Consider the following 27,813-nt stretch of genomic DNA (forward strand, 5'->3'; position numbering starts at 1 on the left):
TGTAATGTCAGTAGCTTTTGGAGACAAAAAATTTATTATTTGCCCAGGCTGGCCTTAAGCTCGGTATACTGTTACTTTTACAGTTGTCTGTTGCTATAGCCTAAATAACAAGATATTTTGTTTTCCAGAACTGGAGATCAAACATGGGCTTCATCCACTCTAAGCAACTGCTATAGAACCAAGCCACACTCAAGCTTTAGCATGGTTTTTCACGGTAGTTGGCAGGTATTGGTTAATAATTGTAACTACCACCTTTCCTGCATTAGTCTGTTTTTACAGAAATTCTCAAATTTTAATATGCATTTAAAAATCAGTAAAATACAGGTCAGAAAATTTACCATCTTAACCACTTTTATGTTTATTTAATTTTTACATCCCAATCAAAGTTTCTTCTCCTTCCCCCACCCCCCCATCCCATCAATTCCTCTTCCTTTGTTTCTCTTCAGATACAGGTAGGCCTCCCACAGATATCAGCCAGCCATTGTATATCAAGTTGCAGTGGGACTAGGCACCTCTTCTACTAGGACTGGATGAGGCAATTCGGTAGGAGGAAAGGGTCCCAAAAGCAGGGAACACAGAGGCAGCTCCTGCTCTCACTGGTCAGAGTCTCACATGATGACCAAGTCACACAACTGTAACATATATGCAGAGGTCCCAGGTCAGATCCATGCAGGCTCTCTCCTTGTCAGTTTAGTCTCTGTTAGCCCCTGTAAACCCTGATTAGTTGGTTCTGTGGGGTTTCTTGTGGTGTCCTTAATACCACTGGCTCCTACAATCATTCTTCCCCCTCTTCCACAGAATTTTCTGAGTTCTACCTAATGTTTGACTGTGGGTCTCTGTATCTGCATCCATCAGTTGTTGGGTTATGCCTCTCTGATGACAGTTAGGCTTGGCATAAATCTATAGATATAGCAGAATATTATTAGCAGTCATTTCATTGATTTCTTTTTGTTTTGAAATTTGTCTTTGGTTCGATCCTAGGTCTCTGGGGGTATCCCACCTCTGGCTCCTGGCCCTCAGGGGTAAGTTCCCTCTCGGGTTATGTGTCTCCAGCCACAACTTTTGTGCCATCTTTACTCTGGTACAAATAATTCAAAGGGTGTGTGGCTGAATGGGTGTCCCAGTTCCTACCCTGGAAGTCTTGCCTGTTACAGGAGGTGGGTGGTTCAGGCTCTGTTTTCCCCATTGCTAGGAGACTTAGCTAGGGTCACCTTCAAATTTCTGGGAGTTTTCATTGCTCTAGGTTTCTAGCGCATCCCAGAGATGCGATGCCCCCAGATTCTAGTTGTCTCTCCTAGTACTCTCTCCTTCCATTTCTCCTGTCCTTCCTGTTTCCATCACCACCCTCCATCCCCATGTCCACTGGCAATGTCCATTCTATTTCCCCTTCACAGGGAGATTCACGCATCCCCCTGAGCTCTCTTTGTTACTTAGCTTCTCTGGGTCTGTGGGTTGTAGCTTGGTTATCCTTTACTTTACAGCTAGTATCCACTTATGAATGAGTATATACCATATTTGTCTTTCTGGGTCTGTTTGGGTTACCTCACTCAGGGCAATCTTTTATAGTTCCATCCATTTCCAGGAAATTTTCTGATGTCATTGGTTTTTTTTTTTTTTTTGCCACTGGGTAATAAATACTCCATTGTGTAAATGTAGGACATTTTCTTTATCCACTTTTTGGTTGAGGGACATCTAGGTTGTTTCTAGTTTCTGGCTATTATAAATAAAACTTCTATGAGCATAGTTGTACATATGTCCTTGTGATATAGTGGACCATCCTTTGGGTATGTGTCCAGAATTGGTATTGCTGGGTCTTTAGATATATTGATAACCAATTTTCTCAGAAGATATTGATTTCCAATGTGGCTGTACACGCTTTCACTCGCACCAGCAGTGGAAGGGTGTTTCTTTTGCTCCACATCCTTTCCAGCATGAGCTGTCCCTTGCGTTTTTTATCCTACTCATTCTGACAGGTGTAAGATGGGGTCAGAGTCATTTTGATTTGCATTTCCTGATGGCTAAGGATGATGAACAATTCTTTCAGCGGTTCTTGGCCATTTGAGATTCCTCTGTTGAGAATTCTGTTTCGATCTGTATCCCATTATTATTTATTTATTAAAGAATTCCTGTTATATCTTTTTTAAAGGTTTATTACTTATAGAGCGTTCTGTCTGTATGTGTGCCTGCAGGCCAGAATAGGACACCAGATGTCATTACAGATGGCTGTGAGCCACCATGTGGTTGCTAGGAATTAAACCCAGGACCTCTGGAAGAGTAGCCAGTGAGTGCTCTTAACCGCGCCATCTCTCCAGTCTCTTACCCCGTTTTAATTGGATTATTTTTTGATGTCTAGTTTGAGTTCTTTATATATTTTGAATATTATTTCTCTGTCATGATGAGGGTATGGTGAAGATCTTTTCCCATTCTGTAGGCTGCCATTTTGTCTTTTGACAGTGTCCTTTGCCTTATATAAGCTTGTCAGTTTCATGAGGTCCCATTTGTTGATTGTCAGTCTTAGTGTCGGCATTATTGGTGTTCTGTTCAGGAAGTTGCTTCCTGTGTTAATGTGTTCAAGGCTATTTATTCCTCACTTTCTCTTCTATCAGGTTCAGTATATCTGGTTTTATGTTGATTAATCACTTTTTTTTTTTACACAGTCTAATTGTGTAGTCCAGGCTGTCCTGGAACTCACTCTGTAGACCAGGCTGACTTTGAACTCACAGAGATCCACCTGCCTTTGCCTCCAAAGTGCTGGGATTAAAGGTGCATACCTCTGAACTGTCCTATATTTACTACTTTCAATGGTGTACTTCTGAGGCATTAAGTAAAATTACATTTAGTGCTTTAATCACCTCTATCCATCTAGAGAACTTTGTTCTAGCATAACTGACTCTGTTCTATTAAATAGTAACTCTCCATTTCCCCCTTTTCCAACTCCTACTACCATGATACTGTTTCTGTGGCTTTGACTATTCTAAGGTTCCATAGATTTTTAGGCATACATTTGGGTCCTTTTGTGACCAGATTATTGCAGTCCTTATAATGTCTTCAGTATGCTACCATGTTGTAGGATGTTAGAAATGTCCTTCCTCTTGAGCTGAATATTATTCTGTTGTATGTATATACTACATTTTGCTTAGCCATTTATCTGTGTATGGGTTGTTTGTATCTTTGACTATTCCTCACAGGGCTGCTATCAACATGAATGTAAAATGATCTGTTAAAATTCATGATTGTGGTTCTTTTGGTGTGTGCTACATTAGGCATTATTGTTAAGATGTGCGAGTGTGGTGTGAGAGGTGGCAAAGTGACTGGAGAAGCCTCACCTGGGTTACAGAAGGAATTTTCTGTACAGCTGTAAGTGGGTGGGTCCAACCCAAGCCAGCCATAACCACCCTGTGTGAATGGCTTCTATTATAACTTCTCAGATGGATGCTTGACTCCTTTTCCTTCCAAAAGGCCATCATTTTGGTTCCAGTTTCTTTGGAGGGGTCTCGTGAATTCTGGCCTGAGATCTGGGCAGACTGGGATTACCCTTGGGCCTCTGCCCTTTATCTCCTTTTGTCTATTATAAAAAAAAAACCTATCAGCTTAGCCTACTCTGAGCTGTCTCTGGAGACTACAGGGTAGTTCTTCTCTGCTCCATATGTGTATGTGAAACAGAAATCTGTCATCAGTGGGTACTGTTAGGTCACCTGTGTGGCTACTGTGGGTCAGAGTTCTCACCACTTTGGGGTATTGCCTTTACACATGTCACTGGAAGCTCCAGCTAGCTTCCTTGTTCCTTCATGCACTAGATGTAGCAGATGCCATGTACTGCTTGAGGTTTTGAAAAAATACAGGGCAGTCTATTGTGGCAAGGAAGCCACTGTCAAGAGTTTCCTTGAGGGTTCAGAGTTTTCCAACTGTAACTTCAAATATTGTCTGAGACCATTGTTAGCCATAATGCAAGTCTATTTTTTATTGATTTTTAAAGGGGGTACAGGTCTGCCTATGTATCCAAGGCTTGCCTCAAATCTTCCTGATTTAGCATCCTGAGTGCTGAGATTAGCATGCTTGGCAAAGATGTGAAATTTAGACTCTGGATTCTAGGCAAAGGTTCTTATCCTCTGATGGGAGAAAAGTCCAGATTAGAGGAAACAAAATTAGTTAAAATTGACACCAAATGGGTCATCCTTGAGACTAACCTCAGGAGTCGGATACTGGGTGGTGCAGCAGGGCCCACTCAGGAGTCTCACTGCTAAGAGGAGTAGTAGAAAATCATCACATGCTAAGGAAGCAAGAGTTAAGATGAGCCTGGGTTTACTTACTTTGCTTTCTTCTTCTCTAGAATTCGGAGACTATGATTTATGTGGGTAAGAGGGTTTGGAGCAGGACTATTGTGGCATTTACAAAGCCCTTTTACTAATTTATTGCCCTTTTTGGTATGTTTTGGAAGGAACATTTTTCAGGTTATATATTCAAAACTCATTATTTACTTAGCAGGTTTTATGTATTCATTTCTCTCTTTTTTTGCTTTTTCGAGACAGGGTTTCTCTATGGTTTGGGAGCAGGTCCTGGAACTAGCTCTTGTAGACCAGGCTGGTCTCGAACTCACAGAGATCCGCCTGCCTCTGCCTCTTAAGTGCTGGGATTAAAGGTGTGCGCCACCACCGCCCAGCTCTGTATTCATCTCTTTTACACTATTAGAAGCATGCCTTTTTGTATTTGTGTTAAGAACAGCCTGAGTTTTCATATGAATAAATCCCTCTAAATTTGCCATTTTTTTTTAAGATAGGGGTTCTCTGTCTAACAGCCCTAGCTGTCCTTGGAGCTAACTCTTTTAGACCAGCCTGGCCTCGAACTCATGGAGATCTGCCTATCTCTACCTCCTGAGTGCTGGGATTAAAGGCATGGGCCGCCACCACCACCTGGCTTAAATTTGCCATTGCTAGTGTGTGTACAGTTCTTGCTGTTCTGTCAAGGCTTTTCAGTGCTTCCTTTAAATGAATGACACTATTGATCAGCTACCTTTGATCAAATTAATCAAATTGTGATAGCACTGACCGTGTTTGTTCTTTCCAGGTCCCTAACCTGTTCTGTGTGAGGCTGAGGCTGCTGTGTTTTGATATTGCTCAAGACTTCCTTTTCTTTTGCTTATTTTTTTAGTGTATAAAATGGTGTGTTTTGTTTGATATTTTATACCTCTATGTAATTGTGCTTTGCTCATATTTGCTCCTCTGTTCTCTCTTTTTTGTCTCCCACTCCCATGTTGGTCTCCTTCCTCTGGCCAAATACCCTCTGTCATAGTTTTGGGAACTTGATACATAGTTAGACATACCTGGGAAGAGAGAGTCTCATCTGAGGAAATATCTCCATCAGATCGGCCAGTGAGAATGTCTGTGGGAGCATTTTCTTCATTGCTAATTAATGGAGGAGCATCCTGGCTGTGTGGATAGCAGGAGGGCCTGTGCTTTAGAAGAAGGTTCTTATCAAGTCATGGTGAGCAAGTCTCTACTTAGTACTTCTCCATGGCCTATACTTCAGTTCCTGCCTTGAGCTCTTGCCCCTATCTCCTTGATGGTGGACTATCATCTGTCAGTTACATAACCCCATGCTCCCCTTGATGGTGGACTATCATCTGTCAGTTACATGACCCCATGCTCCCCTTGATGATGGACTATCATCTGTCAGTTACATAACCCCATGCTCCCCTTGATGGTGGACTATCATCTGTCAGTTACATGACCCCATGCTCCCCTTGATGGTGGACTATCATCTGTCAGTTACATAACCCTATGCTCCCCTTCATGGTGGACTATCATCTGTCAGTTACATAGACCCCCACTCCCCTTGATGGTGGACTATCATATGTCAGTTACATAGACCCCCACTCCCCTTGATGATGGACTATCATCTGTCAGTTACATAGACCCCTTGCTCCCCTTGATGATGGACTATCATCTGTCAGTTACATAGACCCCCACTCTCCTTGATGGTGGACTATAATCTATCAGTTACATAGACCCCTCTGTTCTCCTTGCTGGACAATAATCTGTCAGTTACATAACCCCCGGCTCTCCTTGATGGTGGACTATCATCTGTCAGTCACATAACTCCCCTGCTCTCGTTGAATGTGGACTATAATCTTTTAGTTAAATAGACCCTCGCTCTTCTTGATGATGGACTGTAATCTGTCAGTGACATAACCCCCCACTCTCCTTGATGAAAGACTATAATCTGTCAGTTACATAGACCCCCACTCCCCTTGATGGTGGACCATAATCTGTAATCTGTCAGTTACTTACCCCCCGTTTTTGATGGTGGACTATAATGTGTCAGTTACATAACCCCCTGCTCTCCTTGGTGATGGAGTATAATCTATCAGTTACATAGACAACCATCTCCTGGATGGTGGACTATAATCTGTCAGTTACATAACCCTTTCTCCCCTAGGTTGTTGATCATTTATCACATCCTCAGAGAAGCAGACTGTTTTGAAATAGGTAGCGGCGGCGGGGCTGCGTCCCCAACACCCCGGCCGCTTGGCTAGCTCATGCCCGAAATAACAACACACAAACTGTATTCATTTAAAGAACTGCTTGGCCCATGAACCCTAGCCCTTACAGGCTAATTCTCGCACCTGGACTAGCCCATTTCTAATGATGTGTGTAAGCACCCCAAGGTGCGCTTACCGGAAAGATTCTAGCCTAAGTCCATCGTGGGTTGCAGCTGCCTGGGAGAGCTGAGCATGGCGTCTCTGCTCCAGCAGAGCTGAGGGTCTCTCCGTAAGCAGAGCAGAGTCTGACCTCACTTCCTCTTCCGCCCAGCATCCTATCCTGTTTATTCCACCCACCTATCTTATAACCTATCAGGGCCAGCAGTTTCTTTATTACTCAGCCAATGAAATCAACAGATTGATATATGACACTCCCACATCAAGACTGGAACACCATTTTCTCTCTTCCTCTCTCTGGCTATCTCTGTTTCTGTCTGTTTCTCTCTGTCTCTTTGTCTCTCTCTCTTTCATGCATATTCTAGATTTTTATATGACAGAAAAAATGGTATTTGTCTCTACTTATTATCTTCTCTTGTTCCCCCTCTCCTCTCCTGCTGGTCCTCTTTCTTCCATCATATAAGGGCTTACATCTTGAGGATTGGTAGTGAGTTGCTCATGAGTAAGCACCTCTGTGGACAATGGCATGCCTCTTATTTTGCTTTGTAGTTTTGCAGTAGAAAAGAGGAAGCAGGCTCATTCACTCCTGTTGTAAATCTAGCTGTGCAGCTGCAATTAGGTAAAGGGAGAAACACTGGTTCATGGTTGGAAGAGTCTGCTCCTATGTGTGGTATATTCAGAGACAGCAGGCATGTGGTCTGCAGGGTGTCATGGCTTGAAAGGTGGTAGCATCTGGGAGGATGGAGTCACTAAATGAGGCAGACTCATGCAAAAGCCAACTTTATTCAGAGCATCAGACAGTTTATACTCCAAGGGCTAAGAAGAGTCACATGAGTAAAGTGTCCAATAACAAGAACAAACTACACATCGCAAAACCATGATTTTCCATAGAGACATATAAACAGATAACAATAGCCCCTTGTAATAAATAATTTGAAGGAAAGTCACTTCTATCTGCTACATCTGGGAGGCACATGAAAGCATAATCCAAGAACAATTCCTTGTTTTTGAAGAAACTGAGGTCACAAGATTTGGTTTCTTGGAATTTTCTCACTGGCACTCAGAATTCTTCTCATGCTACTGCATGTTTGGATCATGTTCTGATATCAGCGGGCATTTTTCTTTCTTTTAAAAAATATATTTACTTTTGAGAATCTCATATGTGACTACTATATTTGCATAATGTCTCCTCTTCTCCTCCCTCCAATTCCTCTCACATTTACCCCCACTTCTCAAATTCATGACTTCTTTTTGGTTTTTTGAGATAGGGATTCTCTGAGTTCATGGCTTCTTATCATTAATTATTACTGTTACATACACACATACCCCCCCCCAAAATCGGTGGAGTTCATTTAGTGTTACTCACGTGTGTGTGTGTTTGCGTGTGTGCTGTTTTTAGTGCTGACCACTTGGTGCTGGATCTCCTCAAGTGTCTCCTCTCTGGAGCAGACTGATTCTCTCTTTCTTAGCAGTCATTAGTGGCCTTGTAGTTCCTCATTTAGGGATTGGGCCTTATGAGAGTCTTCCATTCATTCTGGCATGCCAATTGTTATTGCCAATATTCATGTTTTGTAAGGCAATTATAGTCTTGACATTTCATAGGTGCAGCTTCCCTGCCATATGTAGAAGACAGTGACTCATAGTCAATGTCCTGACATCCCTGGATCTTTCCACTCCTCTTCTGTGATGTTCTGTGAACCTTAGGTGTATGGGTGTGTTATAAATGTGTCAATAGTGTTTGTAATCCAGGTTACAATTCTTTGCGTTTTGGCCACTTAATGGCTTCTATAATGGTCTCCACCTGTTGCAAAAAAGAAGCTTCTTTGATGAGGGGAGAAAACTACACTTACGCTGGGTATAAGGCTAAGTTTTAGAATGCTGTTAGAAATTAAACTGGCTTAGGAAGGTGACAATAGTAGTTTCTTTTCTAGGGTCCTTGACTTCACCAGGCACAGATAATAGTTCTGGACTTACCGTGTTAACCATGATTTCCCTCCTGTTGAGTGGGCCTTTAGTCCAACTAGACGGCTGTTGGTTACCGTCAGGATATATCTGCTGCCCTTGCACCTTTCAGAATCTTTTGGTATTCTGCTTACTGTTGTGATTCCTAGGTGTGATAACTGGGTAGGACTTCTGATTGCTTTTCTCCATTGGCAGCTCGCATAGCTCTTTTCAGTGCTGTGAGAGCTTGTCAGTCCTCAGAGAGGAAATTTCCAGGTCAGTTACAGCTCAAGTCTTCCAAGTTCTATGTCTGAAGTGTATTGTTGAAATAGGAGCGGCGGGGCTGCGTCCCCAACACCCCGGCCGCTTGGCTAGCTTATGCCCGAAATAACAACACACAAACTGTATTCATTTAACTGCTTGACCCATTTCTATCTAGCCTCTTCTAGGCTAATTCTCACATCTTAATTTAGCCCATTTCTAATCATCTGTGTAAGCACCCCAAGGTGCGCTTACCAGAAAGAGTCTAGCCTTCGTCCATCCTGGGAGAATGTAGCATGGCAAGCATGGCGTCTCTGCTCCAGCAGAGCTGTCGGGTCTCTCTGGGAGCAGAGCAGAGTCTGACCTCACTTCCTCTTCTGCCCAGAATTCTATTCTGTTTACTCCTCCCATCTATGTTCCAGCCATGAGGCCAAGCAGCTGGTTTATTATAACTTAACCAATGAAATCAACAGATTGATATATGACACTCCCACATCAGTGTATGGTGTCCTCAACAGTATAGTGTCTTGACTTTATATTTTGGTGTTGTTTTGGGAATTACTTGGACTCCTTTGACAACAACTGAAAAGGTTTCCCATACCTGATAATGTGGTTTTTGTTAGATAGTCTGTGACTTTGGAAGGGAAGCATTGTCACCGTAAGTGATGTAACTTTATTTTTTTTTAAAAAAATAGATGTGTATTTGTTAAATTAATTCATACATATGTAGGTATAAATATATAAAATAGTAAGTGAAAAAGAGTTAATATGATTTCCCTATAGCTTTCTCAGATATCACTCTTTGCTCCATCTCTCTTTTGTTGCCATTCCACCCCTTTTGCCAGAAACCTCTCCCCCCTTGCCATTCTCCATTTCCTCCTTAATAATAGCACCTGTATTCTGCTCTTCCCCTCTCAGGAGCCACCTCCCCATCACCCCTTTATACCTGTCTGGTCTCTGCAGTTGCTCCAGGTTACATGCTTGTATTATAAAGGTTTGGAGCTAGGTTTCGCAAATAGGAGAACAAGAACAGAGGACACTTTTCGGTAACCAGAGTCTCTTATTTATTTATTTATTTATTTATTTATTTATTTATTTATTTTTTGTTTGTCATTGCTAGTATCTAATGGATGGAGGCCAGGAATTATAGGAAGCAGGCATTGATTAGACCTCCACAACATATAACTATATGGCCCAAAGTATAGTCTCTAGCATTAAGTAACCCTAATCCACGCTGTTACTGCACAGAGAATTAACTACTAAGACTTCTGTCTTTTAGAATTTTGGTTGAATAATGAATATTAATTATTAAAAATAATATGCTTAACTGTATGAAGTCTGGGGAACTTCTCATATAGCCTTGGAAATACCTTTAAAAATGGTAAAAGAGTTCAAATATAAATAAAAACTTATAGTTTTTCTTTAGTGGTAGTCAGTTGGATTTCTTTCTATTTTCTTTATGCCCTCTTCCATCCAGGTTTTGTCTCTTATAGAAGTTGAGTGATTTCTTTTAAAGAAATAATATATTCCTTATTTAGGAAAAATTAATTATCATAGAAAATTTGAGGAACTGTACAAGGGCAAAGAAAATTCCAGTGACTGAGGAGGCTGGGGCAGAAGGATCAGCCTTATCTGAGCTGCAGAGTTCAAGGCTAGCCTGGACAATTTAGTTAGATTCTGTCTCAAAATTTAGAGAAAGTAAAAAATAGACGTGGTGATAGAAAAAAGTGACCAATGCTTGTTTATAATGCACTAGACCCTTTGTTCAAACACCAGGACAACCAATAAAAACAAATAAACAAACCCAATAACAAAACCACTATCACAGTGCTTAGCCAATGTAGCCTTTCTTCTGTGTCATATATTAAAAGTTAGAGTGATAGTATACCTCCTTTTTATTTCCTACATTCTACTTTTAAAACATGTTTTTTTTTGTTTTCCATGTCCTTGCTCCCCTCTCCTCCCTCTACTCTTGCCTACTCATGCTGCATACCTTTTCATACATTTTTATTGAAAAAACTTTTTATACGATATATTTTAATCACAATTCCCCTTTCTCTGACTCCTCTTAGATCTTTCCTACCTCCCCAACAACCCAAATCCATGCCTTTTCTCTCTGTGTAGAAAGCAGACCAACAGGCAAACAAAGAAAAACCCAAATAAATCAGAAAAAAAGAAAAAAAAACACAATACACATACCATAAAACAAAATCAGAAACTGTAATATACAAGCAAAAGGCCAGTGAGGCAAAAATGCCTAAACAAAACAATATGAGATCAAAAGTATACAAAAATATTACTGAGTTCATTTCATGTTGGCATGTCTACCATTAAGTGTGGCTAATATACCCAGTGATATTCCATTGAAGAAAACTAACTTTTCCTTTGTAAGCAGGTGTCAGTTGCAGATGGCCTTTTGGCTAAAGGAGGGAGCCCATGTCTGCCTGGGACCCCATCAGACTTGGACCTGTGTAGGCCCTGTGTATGCTGCCACAGCCTCTGTGAGTTCATGTGTGCATCAGGCTGTGTCTGGAAAATACTGTTTCTTTGTAGTCATCCATCCCCTCTGGCTCTTATAATCTCTCTGCCTCCTCTTCCTCATAGATCCCTGAGCCCTGGCGGGAGGAGTTTGTTGAGAACATCCCAATGAGGACTGACTGTTCCAATGTCTCTTACTCTGTCTATTGTTCAGTTGTGGCTTTCAGTGTTAGTTCCCATCTGCTACAAGGGGAAGCTTCTCTGATGATGACTTTGTTCTTGTCCACCCTAGCAGTGTCAGGCATGGGTTCCATCTGATTGAGCTGGCTTGAAGCCTACCAGAAAGTGGTTTTAAGTCACAGTGTGTAGCTGGGTTTGGGTTGTGCTTAGCTTTCTCTTCTGGTAGCATGTTGAGTACTTTACAGTACTGTGAACACAAACTAGTCAGTAGGGGTAAAGGCTATTGTTAAGCACCAGCTCAACTTCTCTGTGCTCAGTGAGAAGTGTTACCTTCAGCAATAGGGCCTTACCATCAGTTTGTAGAGAGTGACCAATACATGGGGCATACTTTTAAAGGACTTCCCACAAACTGCAGATTTCTAAGGCACACCAATCAAGAAAATTTCCCTGATGCCCTTCCCTGGGGGACAAAACCTGGAGTGCCTGAGTTTCCTTCTTCCCCTATGACATCTGATGCACATGAATATATTTGGAGTACTTAGCATAGAGGCCACTGCTTTTTCTGGCTCTGGGCTTTCTGGCTGTTCTAATAGGGAGGACGTAGGTAGGTACTTGCATCCAAGTTTCCAAATCTACCCGTTTCCATTGTGTGTCACCGCCTCCTAGCACTTGAACAGAAACCACCTTCTGACTGACCTTGCACCCTTGCAGCAGTACTGTCCAATCCACAGTTCAAAGAGAGCCTTTAGGAAGGCTCCTCTTGTCTGTCTACTACGTGTATGTTTCCTCCTGCCTTCCCTGGGTACGCCAGTGACTTGTCATGACTATGAGGACAAATAGAAAGTTCGTTAAGCTGGCCTTGAGACAGACCCTTTGTTTGGCCTATACTAACCTGCCACATATTCTAAAAGTTTACCCTGACTGACAGGGGCAGCTTTACCCTCTCCGAGGGCATCCTTCCCTTTGACTAAGTCACAGTGCAACTTGCAGCATCTGCATCCCACTTCATAAGTCTCAGTTCATTGTGCTTTTGCACTCATTTGTGCAATGATCTCATTTGCATCTGTTTCCCTAGTCAGTGCTTTGAGGGCTCTGTCTGTGCACTGTCATCTTCCAGGTCCATCTTTATCATGGGTGCCTTATTTTGTGTCAGTTCCCTAAACTGTTGCTGACTCTTTGGCTTGTTTTCAGGGCTGTTGCTCCTGTAGATTATGACATGGAGAATTCCATTGTGTGTTCTTCTGTGTATTAACATATCTCTAAAGGATAAAATTTCAAGTGTAGTTAGCTGGTCCAAGGCATGTGTCGAGGACATAAGTCAATATTTTGGCAACTAACCTTGGGAAACTCCTGGTACTGTCATTTTGCCAGAGTGGAGAGACAAAATGCCAGGTGCTCATGTTCTTTACACATTATAATGAGACTGTGCTATCTATAAAGTTATGCTGGAAAACTGTGCAATCTAGTTTTTAAAATATCATAAAAAGCTTATGTTTAAGTAAATTTATGATTTTGTGTTGGGACACATTCATAGATATCCTAGGGTATATGTGACCCATGGATCACAGGTTGGGTATGCCAGGGAGGGAGGCTTTTCATGACCAGAAAGCAGGCATGTGACTTGGGACCTAAGCTCTCATTCAGTTTGCAGTAGGGAGCAGTGGTGTCATGGTGGCCACCACTGTTCAGCAGAAGCAATAAACATTGCTGCTAAAATGCTTTTTGTGTATGTGTGTCTGGACCTTTGGTGGTATTTATTGGAATATTCTTAATCATTTTCCCTTGCCCATTATTAAGGTCTAAAATTGTGGCCTTCCTTGGGATTTACAAGTCACTTAGTAGATTTTCTAAAACAAAATAAAATAAAGCAAACAGCCCCAAACAATTGCAACCCAACAAAATAGCTTTTCTAACTAACTATAGCCATCAAAACACAGTGTATACATTTGAGTATGTAGACTCCTGTGCCAAATTGACCTCCAAAGAGGTGACAGAGGTTCCTATTCCAGTCCGCAGGGTCCACTCATTCAGATTCCTGTGTCTTTCCTCTAGAACTATATATATTGTCTTGCAGTGATCTGTTTCCAAGAGGGATATTTCTTACTCTTTCTCCTGTATTAAGCCTGTAACCTAGAGACTGACACATACTCATTTATGTCTGCTAAACGAATGAATGAAATGAAGTGCTTGAGGCAGGCCAAAGACAGTATAGTCAGAACAGTCACTGGGAGTTGGAAGACTGTCCACTCAGCTCCTTATTCTGAAGTGGGAGCTAGTACCCAAATGAGGTAAGTGACTTGTCCAAGAGTTCATAGTTGGCTAGGTTGAAGCAGCTGTCACACCCATGTTTGCCAGGTCTGTTGGAAGCTCACCTCCAAGTCCTCTGTGCAGGAACCTGCTGCTGCTTCCACAATGTTTTTTGTCCTAGGCCTTATGACCAGGGGTAGATTTTAGCTGAAATGATGTACAGAGCAGCCAGCCCAAAGCTGAGGCGCTGCCAGAAAATAAAGCTAGAAAAGGAGAAAGGCTGTCGACCACCGGTTTGGAAAATTGCCTTTGTGTGTAACTGGAGGGCACGAACATGTGCGTAAAGATCAAGCGCCCTCCTTTCTGTGCCTAGATTTTTCATTTCCCTTTTTACTTTGTATTGCTTTCAAATCAAAGGGAAGCCACGGCAGAGAACCTGAGCTACATATATGAAAATGAAGAAAGTTATGGGATGGGAATATTTTCAATAATGGGTCGGAGATATGGTCTTTCATAGGAAGTGAAGTGAGGCTGTTGCTAAGCTGTTGCTGAGGAACTGGGGTGGGGTGGGATGGGGGCTACTAATTCCAGTGAATTTTATCCCCCACCCCCCAAACCCCCAGTACTTTTATGTACCACCAACTGGTTGATTAAGAATCAATTTTGAGTGGAATGGGCAGTTGCTTATCCCATTTAACGGCTCAGTTTTTTTTTTTTTGACATTTCTATTGCCACAGCTTGATTGCTAGAAAAATATTCATAAAGCCAAGTCCATTTTGAAAAGAACATCTATAAAATTGGGTCAGCAGATACGTTACACGATGGAATGAAAGATGAAATACAACCCTGTCTGGTCTGTGCTTCACAGCAACAGGGAAGAGCTTTGCTTCCAGGGCGTGTGCTTGGATTGGTGCCTTTTGGCTCTGATGACTCTGACCTGCCACATAAACCAGGCCTCTCTGCAGCCACCGCCTTTTGCCCTGGCTTTATGGGCTTAACTCCAGCCCAGAGGCAAAGACAGCAAGCATGTGGTTTCTCAAAGAAACCACTGGAGGCCGCTGTGGCACCAAGAACGCAGGGAAGGCGGCCTTCTGGTGGCGCGGTGTGTCTCTAAGGAGTAACGATTGTCAGGCATACAGACTGTTCTTGAATTCTAGTTCAGGATTTTAAAGACACTGTTGTGAATTAACGTGAATAAAATATTTGGTAGATGAAGCTCAGGTCCTGGACCCCATGGGGTTCATTTCTAACTGCTTTCTAACTCGTTTTTAGCCCTCTGGGACTGGGTCTCATTTGCAGCCCAGAGGCACGGGCTTTATCTATGGTGAGAACGTCCTCCCCAAATGACACAAAGGTTGCTGCTGCAGCCTGTAGTATTTATTCTCAAATATTTTGCAAAGCAGGATATTATGCAGTCTTCTCTGTCAGCCATTACTGGCAGCAAGTATCAGCCATCATGTGGACCAAAGAACTAAGCTTGCCTGATTTAATGTGAAATACCATGTTAATATGAATTTCAGACAAGCGGCTAAGAATTTCTTGATAAAATACATCTTAAATGTTGAATGAGTCATGCATACCCACACTGAACAATTATTTATCTCCCATTCAAATGAGGTGAGATGTCTAATATTCTTGAAAAAAACCTGCTCTTTTTACACAGGAAGAGTAATTAACTCAGGTTTGGCTATTGGAAGTCGTTCAGGGGGAGCTTGGAGTCAGGATCATCAGCACTGAAATCGGGCTTTGAGAGTTCTATTCCAAGAAGGGTGGGAAAAAGTGCCACATGTTCACAGCAAGAGCAGACATAACCCTACAGCACGGGAAGGCAGTTCAGAGCAAGGAATTTGCTGGCAGCTAGTCAACTGAGGTAATGCTCTTTTTCTCCCTCTTTTCTCATTTATTCAGGTGCACATGTGCAGTGCATGCATGCGTGTGTGTGGGGGGGGTGATGTGTTGGTGTATGGCACATGTGTGGAGGTCAGAGGACAACTTGCAGGAGTCTAGAAATATGTTTTCTTCTTGCACTATATAGGGTCTGGGGATCTAACTCAGGTTGTCAGACTTGGGAGCAAGCACCTTTATCCACTGAGCCATCTTGCCGGGCCCAATTTTCTTTCTTTTAGGTTATGCCCTTGTGTTAATGTTTATACAGGTATGCCAGCTTCTGGTGACTTTATTCTAAAGGCATGGTTCAACTTTAAATAATGGCCGTATTGCATTGGCTGTGAGAGACCTTGTACACACACATGCACAAGGCTGACCCTGGCATGATCATTCTAGGACCCTGTGCGGGTCTGGGTCTTTGATCTTGTAAGAGAAAACCTGGAAACACCTGGAATTTGGAGTGTGAATTCAGACCTATCCTTGACTAATGGTGTAGTTTTAGGCAAGTGCATAGTCTCTCTGAGTTGTTAGCCATGTCCTCATGTGTAAATGCTACGCGAGTCTGCTTACCTCAATGTGTTGTTTTATCAGAGCATGTGAGCTGTCAGCCTGTAGCAAACCTGAGCATCAGAATGGTGATACTGCTGTATTATCACCTTGATTTTGGCAAGTCCTCAACCATGGAACATCCAGGGAATGGGTAGTGATGCTGACATTAGGAGTTTGTTCTTCTCATCCCTAGATGTGGTTCAGTATTCATGGCCTTATTAAAGTGACATTGATGAACAGTATGCACTTTGTGGGAGAAAGACTCAGCTTGGAAGTACTAATTCACAGCATCTTTGATTTCCTACCTGGACCTACATTGCCCTTCTAACAGGATGACAGACCAAAGATAGGCATGATGGAGCTGAAGGTGGGCCTCATTTGCTAAAATATTTCCTCTGGTGAAGGCTCTGATGGTTAGTTTGAACTGTCAACTTAATACAATCTAGACTTACTGGGGAAGTGATCTCAATAGGGGACTGTCTGGATCAGGTTGGTCAGTGGGCACGTATCTCTGGGACATTGTCTTAATTACTTTAATGGATGCAAGACTCAGTCTAAAAGCAGGTGACATGATTTCCTGATTTGGGGATTGGCTGTCTAAGTAGAGAAAGGCAGTTGAGTATTAAGCATGCATGCAATTATTCAATTATTCTCTTCACTCCTGGGCATCATGTGGCTACATGCTTCAGATTTCTACCCTGGCTTTCCTGCAGTGATGCACTGGAACGTGGAAATCAGAGCTAGAACACACCCTCTCTCCCCCGTTGCTTTTTGTTGGGGTACTTTACTACAGCAAAAAAAAAAAAAAAAAAAAAAAGGAAACAAGAACAAAGACTGTGCTCTCTCACTGTTTTCCACGGAGTCTGCCACCTGGGCTGTTTTCCTTGTCTCCCTGGCAGTCTCCTGTCAGGCTGCAGCTGTTTCCGTTGCAAGACTGTAGCATGCATAGTGTAGGACTGAATTTTCTAAGGCTGAAGGCACACCCTGACCAAGGCACTGTGCATTAGGAGCTGCCCAGACCAATGCAGACAGCATTGTGCCAGGAGATAGTTTCAAGAAGTCCAGTTGGGCTGGAGGGCCTTCAGCAGCTCCTTTGGCTGCTATTAACCTGCTTGCCACTTCCCCAAATCAATGGCCTTCATTAGATTGTAACTAAAGAGGTTTCAGCATCTGTAAGCACTTTGGCAAATATATGAATGAGCTTATATGTGGGGTCTCCAGAGTAAGAGGATCAGCTTTGTGACTACTTTTTGCTAGTTGTCCCCAGAGCCAATTGAATAAAAGATTTTGAGGTATTTCATCTCTCTTAGAGGTATTCATTCATTCTTTTTTTTTTTTTTTTTTTTAATCTGTTAATGTGGGATACCACCTGCACTTGGCCTGGCCGTGATCAGTTTAGAAGCTTAAGAGTACCCAGGGGAAAGGTGCCTGAGCTGCGGCTGGACTATCATAAGATCTGGGCCCTTGGGCTGACACTTCATTTTAGGCTCTGGTCACTTGGGATTTTTTTTGGGAGGGAGATTGAAGGTTTCATATATTGCTTGAGGAAATGCAGTAAGATCGAATCAACTTGTGTGTTAACAGAGAATGGAGTAAGCTAGAAAAGAATAGAATGAACATCCTGGACTAGAATACAGAGCAGAACAGAGCAATGAAGAGGCCTCTTCTATACCAGGCACAATTAACAAGATCTGCACAAGGATTCACAAGGCATATGATGGCTGACACATTTCTTGAGACTGGAATGAACCTGGAGGAAGTGATCAATTCATAATAACAGCAGCAATGGATACAGGAAGGGGAGTGATGGGCAAGTGCTAAGTCTTCATATATACAAGCAGTGTTTGTTAGCAGCTAGGGATTTAGTTTGCGCTTAGATATAAATAAGTTTATGACCTTAGCTAGTCAACTCACTGTTTTCTGCTATAGAATATTTATCTGTGAGATGGGCTCTCCTGGAGTCAAATGATAAATTAAGGTTTTGGATATAATCAGTTTATTTGAGAGATTGTACTAGTTAGGATTCTTCAGAGAAACAGAACCAATAGGAAAGGTATATTATTTCACCAGTACATATATACCTCACATACTTATATATCAAATTCATATAGGTTAAGGGGTTTGCTTATGTAGTGGTGGGGGCTGACAATCCCAAACTCTTTTGACAGACCAACAGGATGGAGACTTGGAGAAGAGTTTGTTGAAATAAGAAGCGGCCGGGCTGCGTCCCCAGCACCCCAGCCGCCTGCTAGCTTATGCCCAAAATAACAACACACAAACTGTATTCATTTAAAGACTGCTTGGCCCATTTCTATCTAGCCTCTTCTAGGCTAATTCTCACATATTAATTTAGCCCATTTCTAATAATGTGTGTAAGCACCCCAAGGTGCGCTTACCAGGAAGATTCTAGCCTACGTCCATCCTGGGTCTGAGCTGCCTGGGGCAGCGGAGCCTGGCGTCTCTGCTCCAGAGAGCAGAGCTGTCTGGTCTCTCCGGTAGCAGAGCAGAGTCTGAGCTCACTTCCTCTTCCTCCCAGCATCCTATTCTGTTTACTCCTCCCACCTATGTTTTAACCTATCAGGGCCAGCCAAGCAGTTTCTTTATTGCTTAACCAATGAAATCAACAGATTGATATATGACACTCCCACATCAAGGGTTACTATTGCAGCTTTAGTTCAAAGGCATCTTGGAGGTGAGATATCTTCCTCCTTGGGATAACTTAGTCTTTTTGTTTTAAGGTTTTGAATTTATTGAATGATTCCTAAGCACATTATGAATGGTGTTATGCTTTATTAAAAATAGAATGACTTAAATAGTTACATTAAAAAGCAATATGCCTTCATGAAGCATTACATAGGTATTTGACCAAAAACTCAAGTCTGTGACCTAGCCAAGCTGACACACATGATGGACTATTACAGAAGTGAGCTCTGAGATACAAGTAGAGGCCAGACATAGTGACACACACTTTTAATCTCACTACTCAGGAGGCAGAGGAAAGTAGATTTCTGTGAGTTCAAGGTCAACCTGAACTACATAGTGGCTTCCAGGCCAGCCAGTGCTATATAAAATGTGATACAGAAAAGTAAATATAATCAATGAAATATGTACTATCAAGTAAGTTACTGCTATGGGCAATTGGAGTTGAACCCTGGAGACCTCTGGATATCCCAGTAGAACACATGACACAGGGTGAAGGACTTGAGTTGCTGCGTATCTACTAACAATGTCTATTGGTTCTGGGTTCAAAGCTTCCTCAGTTTGGAGGATAACTCATTATTCTTTGGGGCCGCCATGTGACTCAGACAAAGACAATCTCAGATTTGTGGAAGATGTACTCATATGTTATGAGGGCTATGGGGTATGAGTATATAAGAAAGTCTATAAAACAGTCTTCCTCACTGAGAAATTGTTATTGTAATATGAGAAAATAGATGTGAATGCAATTTTAGTGTATAAATGAGGCATTCATTATTTAGCTAAAAGTATAGAAGTTTAAATAAAATAAATATAATCTGTCTTGAACTCAATTCAATCAATATTGTATTGATAGATGCCATGCCAGGATTATCAATAGTCATCTTCTTCAGTGTTGTGGAGGATGCTGTATTTCCTCGGGACCTTTTCTTTCTGTCTCTTCTGACCAAGTCTCATGTTATATACTATTAAAGCACCCTGCTCCTTTCCTTGTGAACACTTGTTCCTAAAAAAAAAAAAAAGAACTATTCACTTCTTGTTTATCTCTGACTCCCCAGCCAAGCAAAGTCATTGGTATGCATGTTTAATAAATACCTAATTTTAAATTTAAGAAAATGTGACAGAAATCTTTCTTAGACTCTACAAACAAATTAGTGAAAACTGTAAAATAACTTTGGGCAATAACTCAGGTAAGGATTAGATATATCTTTAGGATTCTGCCTAAATAAGAGAAGATAATACATTTTAATAAACATAATAATTGTTTATAGGTAAATGATCTCTTTTCAGGTATTTCAGGAAACCTTCTTTGGTAGCTCATTTTTTAAAATTATTTTTTTATTTTTAGTGTTCTAGTGATCAGACTCAAAGGCTCATGCATGCCAAGCAAGCTCTACCACTGAGCTGTTTGCCCATCTCAGAATTATGCTTTAGGAATGTTCTGGCCCCAAAATTCTGTTTACATTTCTTCTTTCTTCAAAGACAGTGTGAGTTAATCATCTGAGTTAGGTTATGTCGCCGTGATCATAGTGTAGTGCTATTGAATGACAAAGTCCAGCTTGTCATTCCACAGAGGCCTTCCTCAATGTAGATCAGCAGGCAGAGTCACACCTCATAATCACTCACAAATGCAGGTCATTGGAGGCCCCAGAACAATGTTTGGAGTCTGAGAATTGTGGTAAGAAGACTTCAATGGCTACATAAACTATAAAGGAATTAAAAGACTTAGGGAAAATTTTCAGCGTTCTTCTAGAGCAGGAGTTGAAGGACCCAAGACCTAAACATGGCCTCTTGTTTGCTTTTGAAAGTAAAAATTTTATTGGAACACGGTTAAATTAACTCATTTATATGCTGTCTTTAGCTATTTTTTCTCTATAAAGGCAGACCTAAACAATGATCACAGAAATTATATGACTTGAAAACCATAAAACACTTACTCGGTTTTGTCCTTTACAAAGTATTTCTAACTTCTGTCCTAGTGGGTGCACAGGACTGGGGCATTTACATTTGTAGCAAAGGGGAGGGAGGATAATGATTTCTGTAAAAATTGACACCAGCATTGAGTGAAGAGGCTGAGGTCTAGAAAGAAAGGCACCCGAAGACAAATCCTGTGGCATGTAAACCAAAGGTTAAGTATCTAATTTTTGGTTGTGATTTGTGTTCTTTTCTGTGCTCTATGCAGTGTTCCTTTCCAGTGTTTACAAGCATAAGAAAACAGTCTGTTATCAGAATAACCTAGGTCATAGGTGCTTGGAAGAATGAAGAAAATGAGCTCTGCTGCAAAAACAATGAAACAGGAAAGGAGAAGGTAATATTGGGAAAGAAGGTGTCACGAGGTGGAAGCACTTTAGAGAATGCAGACGGAATTTTCTTTGGGCTGTCAGCTCACAAAAAGTTAACACAGAGACTTAATAATTATAAAATCCCAGTCTTTGGTTTAGGCTTGTTCTTAACTAGCTCTTATAACTTAACCTTTTTATATTAATCCATAGTCTATCATATCACCTCTCTTCCATATTTTACCTCCTGTTTCCTCTCCATGTGGCTGACAACTCTGCCTTTCTTTCCAGAGTTTTCTACCTGTAAGTTCCTCCTATACCTCCCACCTAGCTTTTGGCCATTCAACTTTTTTATTACACCAGTTGTTCTGGGGCCTCCAGTGACCTGCATGTGCTATTACAGCAGCACATTTTTGCACAGTGTACAAGTATCTCACGACAAGAGAAAATCCTGAAAAGCTTGAAGATACTTTTAGTTTTGTGTCTCATTACTGGATCAAACACCTGATGAAGACAACTTCAGGAAAGAAGCCTCCATTTTGGCTTCCAGTTCCAGGTCATATAGACTATCATGTTGGGGAAGGGCATGGTGGCAGGACCATGAAACTGGTTGCTATGTCCATAGGCATAAACTAGAATGATGAGGGGTCTCAGCTCTCTTTCTCCTTTTTATGCAGTCCTAAATCCCTGTTATGAAATAGTACATCCACATTTAGGGTGAGTGTACTCAACCTCAATTAACCTAACCTATAAATGCCTTGTAGACAGTACTCAGTGATTCTAAATCCCATCAAGTTATCAATCATGATGAACCATCCCAGATGAATCTATATCTTTCACTGTATAAACTGTGAGCTTCATTTTACTTAGATTTCAGAAGAAATTATGAGTCCAGAAGCTTTTATGATTTGAGGTCATTTGTGTTATATTAGAATGTGTTGAAACCTTAAAGATCAATTGATCACCCCCCCTTTTTTTCTCTTATTGTCTGAGTCCCAATCCACATGGGAAACAGAGGCTGATGGTGTTATAGTATCAACATAGTGCTTTCCCAAGATGCAGAGAATGCGGGATGGATGTAGATCTGAGTCACTTATACCATCATGAATGTAAGAGACAGAAGATAGGGTAAAGGACTGCAAAATGCCATCCTGTAGTCACAAAACAACCACTGCAATTGATAATTCAAGTGAGCTCTAGTTACCAGCATTAGACCCACATGAGAGCAGCTCCACCAACAGTCAGTCAAGGAAGGAGGAGGGACTCATGGGGCTCTCCCTTTAACCTCTGAAATGTTGACTAGTAATAGATTCTGAGGGAGGGGAATCATTGCCTTAATTGTATACCCTCTGCTGAACAGATAGCTTCAAACCCATAGTCACACAGATGATAGCCTTGGGTAATCTTGATGGGTCAGAAAGCAGAAAAAAAAGAATTAGCATGAATATGAAAGATTGATTTGTGAAAATGGGTGGGCAGGCAAACAAGGCTGATATAGATACAGGTGATCGTTGTGCAAAGTATGTATATGTGAAAGGTTAAAAATAAAGATTAAAATAAAAAATGCAGTCAGTTCTGAAAGACTCATCTTGGAAGCTGAAGCCTGATCCTCACCCTATTTCAATTCCTGGTTTTCTCTTAATGTGTGTATTGTTAGAGACTATTTGGGGTACAGCTGTCCTCCTTGGATAGAGAGTGCTGATCAGTAGCCACTCAGCAGAGTCTTCAGCTTATTCTCCTTTTAATACCAACCATTGTCCCTTTGGGTACTCTTAGGAGGCAAGATATATCTGGCTTCCAAAAGGCTTTGGAATTGTCAAAACAAAGGCCTAATTAACTTTACTTGAAGACTGCTTTATGTTCAAAGCTAATGCCCCCATCTTGTCTAGTAGAGCTCTTCAGGGATTCTGCAGTGAATTTGAATGACGAATTAAAGACTCTCTAAGAATACAATGCTGGCAATATTAAGATGTCTTGATTTTAAGTGTGACATTCTTTTATGATATAATCCAGGTGAGAAATGAAAGTGAAAGATTAAATCCTTTTGATTTTAGAAGGTAAAGCCTAAAGAAGTTAAGGTCAAAAATTGAAATCTGATTTCCTCATAAATCCAAAGCTTAGATTTCCAAAGTTCAAGGAAATCAAAACCAACATTTATTCTGATTCCTTATTCTGCTCTGGCAGTTGATCCCTGGGTCTCCTCCTCCAGCAGAAGTGTTCCTCAGAAGTTAGTCTCTCCTGTGCCCCACAAGTTGGACTTAGCTCTCAAATTGTTGCCATCCACTACCATTATTGTGCTCTACTCTAAATCCAGTGTCTTTTTCATTATATAGAATAGATTTCTCTTTGTTTCTAATTTTTGACCTACCTGAACATGTAGCACATATTGTAGCCAGAAATAGTAGTTCCTCCTGGTAACTTTCTTAACCACAGAATTTAATCAGTTGCCAAGTCTTTATAAATTTACTTTCTCATTTCTTTTGTATTTATCCAGTTCTTTCACTAGCATTTTAGTTGAGGAACTCGACTTTTCATCTTTAAAATCTGTCAGTATTATGGTGGTTTGAATAAGAATGGTCTTATAGGCTCATGTGTTTGAATACTTAATCATCAAGGAGTAGCACTCTTTGAAGGAGTTAGAAAGATTAGGCGGCATGACTTTGTTGGAGGAAGTGGGTCATTAGAGGTGTGCTTTGAAATTTCAAAAGCCCATGGCAAAGCCTAGTATAGAGATACTAGGCTTGTGCTTTGTGGATCAGGATGAAGCTCTCAGCTACTTCTCCAGCATCATGCATGCTGCCATTTTTACCACCATCATAGACAGAAGTTTCTGTCCAATCTGGTCCTGCAGCTGTTCATCCCCAAAGAAATACACAGAGGCTTATATTAATCATAAACTGTTTGGCCTATTATCTCAGACCTATGATCAACTCGCTCTCACAACTTAAAGTAATCCATAATTCTTATTTATGTTTAGCCGTGTGGCTTGGTACCTTTCCTCAGTGAGGCATTCTCATCTTATCTCTGCTTCTGGATGGCAACTGCATCTCTGCCTTTTCTATTCCCAGAATTCTCCTATTCTGGTTGCCTTACCTATACTTTCTGTCTGGCATCTGAATAATCAGCATTTTATTAAACCAATACGAGTTACAAATCTTTATGGTGTACAAGAGCATTATCCCATAATATAGTTGGAGGCTGTTAGTTATTGTGTCTCAGATTTCCTGAATGTTTTGTGATGAGAATTTGTTGGATTTGCTGTTTTCTTTGATCAGTGTGTTTATTTTCTCTATGGTATCTTCAGTGTCTGAGATTCTTTCTTTTATCTCTTGTATTCTGTTAGTAATTCTTATCTCTGTAGTTCCTATTCGTTTACCCAGATTTTCCATCTCCAGCCTTCCCTCGGTTTGTGTTTTCTTCATTACCTCCATTTCATTCTTCAAGTCTTGAATCGTTTCCCTTACCTGTTTGATTGCTTTGTCTTGTTCCTCTTGTTTTTTTTTTGGGGGGGGGTATCTTTGAGAGATTTATTAATTTCCTCCACCTTTTTGTTTGTCATCTCTATTTATTTATGGCAGTTTTTCACCTCCTGTTTAAGGTCCTCTATTATTTTCATATAGCTCAGTTTAAAGTCGATTTCTTCTAATTCTTCTGGAGTAGGGTGATCAATTCTTCTTGTTTCGGGATCCCCGGATTCTGGTGATGTCATGTTGCCTTTCAGGGTGTTGGAGGAATTCTTGCATTGGCGCCTGCCCATCTCTTCCTTCAAATGGAGCCAGGAGAGGCCTGGTGTCTTGGTCCAGTCTTTGCTGTGACTGACTCTCTGGGTGAATCTCCTCAGTGTAGAAGCAGGAACTGTTCCAGTCCAGATGGAACTCCTCAGCACCGAAACAGGGACACCTGGTAGCCGAAAGACCTGAGGGCAAAAGGGCGAATGTGGGGGGGCAGGGCGGGGTCGAGTAGAACTCAGGAGACCCTGCAGCATAAGCTGAAGGTGCCCATGCTCCCTTGCGGGGGACCATGAGGCCTGCCAGGTAGGCAGGCACTCACCACTCTGGGTGGGTAGCCTTAGTGTAGGATTGGGAAACTGTTATTGAGCAAAGGACCTAGCAGACAGCAGGGCAGGCTTGGGGGGGGGTGGTGGCTGGGGGGCTGGGTCCTGTGTAGGAAAGACAGCCCTGCAGCAGGAACTGGGGGAGGGGAGTTTGTGCTGTCTTCTGGGACAGGCTGCCCCTGGATAGCACACACTCACCCGTCCAGATGGAACTCCAAAGCACCGAAACAGGGATGCCAGGTAGCCCAATGAGCCACAGACAAAAGGGATAAATTTATTTCTTAGGTAACTTTTATTATTTCTGTCTGGGAGATAAGAAATCCATTGAGACTAAGTCAAATGAAATGAAGCGATGGATGGGACAATGTCATATAAACAACAAAGTGTTATGTACTTGAGAAGGCTGATTAGCTCCTATGGGACACCTATAGGTTACTGTGGTTAGATTAGATCCTCGATACTGGCATTTGTTCCTCTGTTCTCTAGAAATTGCATTATGCATCTATAAATCACTCAATACAACAAAATTAACCAGCCAATGGTGAATGGGCATCTACATGTGAAAAATAACCTGGATTCTGAATCAATATCCTTTTTATGAGCTTCTGTACTGTTAGGATACCCATTTGGAACAGAACTGTAACTTTCATTCAGTTTTACACTTTTACTTTTAATGTATAGAATTTGGGTATGGTAATTTGTGTGATATTTTTATTTGAAAAACTTTCATAATAAACTTTATAAAGTTTAGAAACTAATAAGATAATTTTTGTCCTGGAAAAATTTTCAGCCCAGAGAAGAAGGCATATCCCACTATATATATATATATATATATATATATATATATATATATATATATATATATGCTCTGAATTTGACTTATCACTATAAAACAAAATACTCCCACACTTAGCAGATTAAAACATCCATTTTATTTTGTTCACCACTTTGTAGGTTACAAATCTGGGGAGCTTGGCTGTATATTTTTTCTCTAATTCTCATGGTATCAACTTGGGGGTGGTTAGGGTGGAATAGGGTTGGATATTCTACTTTCTAGTCTGCTCTTTCTTCACATGTCTAGTGTTTCAGTATTCCTCGACTTCTTTCCTTTCATGGCTATATATCCTCCAGGATGTCTATCTCTGGGAATTTAGATTTTTATATACAAACTGGTGGTGCACATTGAGGTCTCTATGAAATCCAGGCAGAAAGTAACTTAGATTTGGAAGTCCAAGTATTTCACTTTTTCAATATTCTATTATTTCAAGTTAGCCTAGACTCAGTGAAGGTGGCAGGAAGATTTTTACCTCTTGGTTGGAAAGTAGCTGTTAACCAAAATTCATATATGTGCATTGTTTTTCTAACTATGGTAAGTAGTTTGGTTTCCACTCTGAGTGCTTTTCTATCCATTTATAATGCTTTAATAAGAAAGTCCACATGATGATGATATAAGAACTTTTAAAGATAAAATATTTTAATTAATTTGAGAATTTAATACATGTATGAAATATATTTCCGTCATATTCACACTGTAATCTTCTCCAAGCAGCTCTTAGATCTAATCCCTACTGCCTAGCCCCATCCTCCTTCCAACTTTGTGTCCTTTAAAAAAATAATCCATAAACCCAATTTTCATGGGAGTAGGGCCATCCGCCAGAGTGTGGTAGACCCACAATGAACCACACATTTAATGTGTGGGAGTGTCATATATCAATCTGTTGATTTCATTGGTTAAGCAATAAAGAAACTCCTTGGCCCTGATAGGTTAAAACATAGGTGGGAGGAGTAAACAGAATAGGATGCTGGGAGGAAGAGGAAGTGAGCTCAGACTCTGCTCTGCTCCCGGAGAGACTTGATAGCTCTGCTCTCTGGAGCAGAGATGCCAGGCTCCGCTCTCCCAGGCAGCTCTGACCCAGGATGGACGGAGGCTAGAATCTTTCTGGTAAGCGCACCTTGGGGTGCTTACACACATTACTAGAAATGGGCTAGTCCAGGTGCGAGAGTTAGCCGAGAAGAGGCTAGATAGAAATAGGCCAAGCAGTGTTTAAATGAATACAGTTTGTGTGTCGTTATTTTGGGCATAAGCTAGTAGGTGGCCGGGGTGCTGGGGACGCAGCCCCGCTGCTCCTATTTCAACAGAAAATGTTTTTCCCTTCCTCAGAGGCCATCAGTTGTCAATAGCTCTTCAGAGAAGGGTTGGGACTTATGAACCCTTCCCTATTATATGCTGGAATGTTAATTGACTTGAATCTTCTGCATTAGACTTGACTTTTTAATAGATTCTATATGTCTATATGTCTGCAGAATAGAGTATAATATGGTAAGGAGGTTTATGTGAGTGGATGAGAGCCCTGCTATGGAAAGTTTCAAGAGTCCCATCTAAACTTGATGACAAGATGATGGCACTGGTAATAGAGAAAATTGGAGGAATGACTTTCAAAATTTCAGGAGTTAAATCAATAGTTTTGTTTTAATGAATGAGATGAAGAAACACTGTTTTTATCTTTTGCATTCCTTTTACCTTTCCTTGTACTCCTCTCTTTTATTCATGCACGTATTGAAAAACATTAACTGAACATTAATCA

At 41.2% G+C, this 27,813-nt stretch overlaps 1 protein-coding gene across 4 annotated transcripts in view; it reads left to right on the forward strand.

Annotated features, from left to right (window-relative positions):
- Positions 1-27,813, forward strand: part of Ids (iduronate 2-sulfatase) — a 115,435-nt gene that overhangs the window by 24,644 nt on the left and 62,978 nt on the right. Inside the window, exon 10 of one of the 4 annotated variants that reach the window (XM_050129231.1) lies at positions 129-239. The exons of the other annotated variants lie outside the window; for them this stretch is intronic. Coding sequence (XP_049985188.1) covers positions 129-163 — 35 coding nt within the window. The 3' untranslated portion in view covers positions 164-239. Of the gene's footprint in view, positions 1-128; positions 240-27,813 lie in introns of those variants that run through there. 4 annotated transcript variants of the gene reach the window in all.

This window comes from Alexandromys fortis, unplaced genomic scaffold (assembly GCF_014885135.2).
Source record: "Alexandromys fortis isolate MF-2015 unplaced genomic scaffold, M_Fortis_MF-2015_v1.1 scaffold_275, whole genome shotgun sequence".
NCBI classification, from domain to species: domain Eukaryota; kingdom Metazoa; phylum Chordata; class Mammalia; order Rodentia; family Cricetidae; genus Alexandromys; species Alexandromys fortis.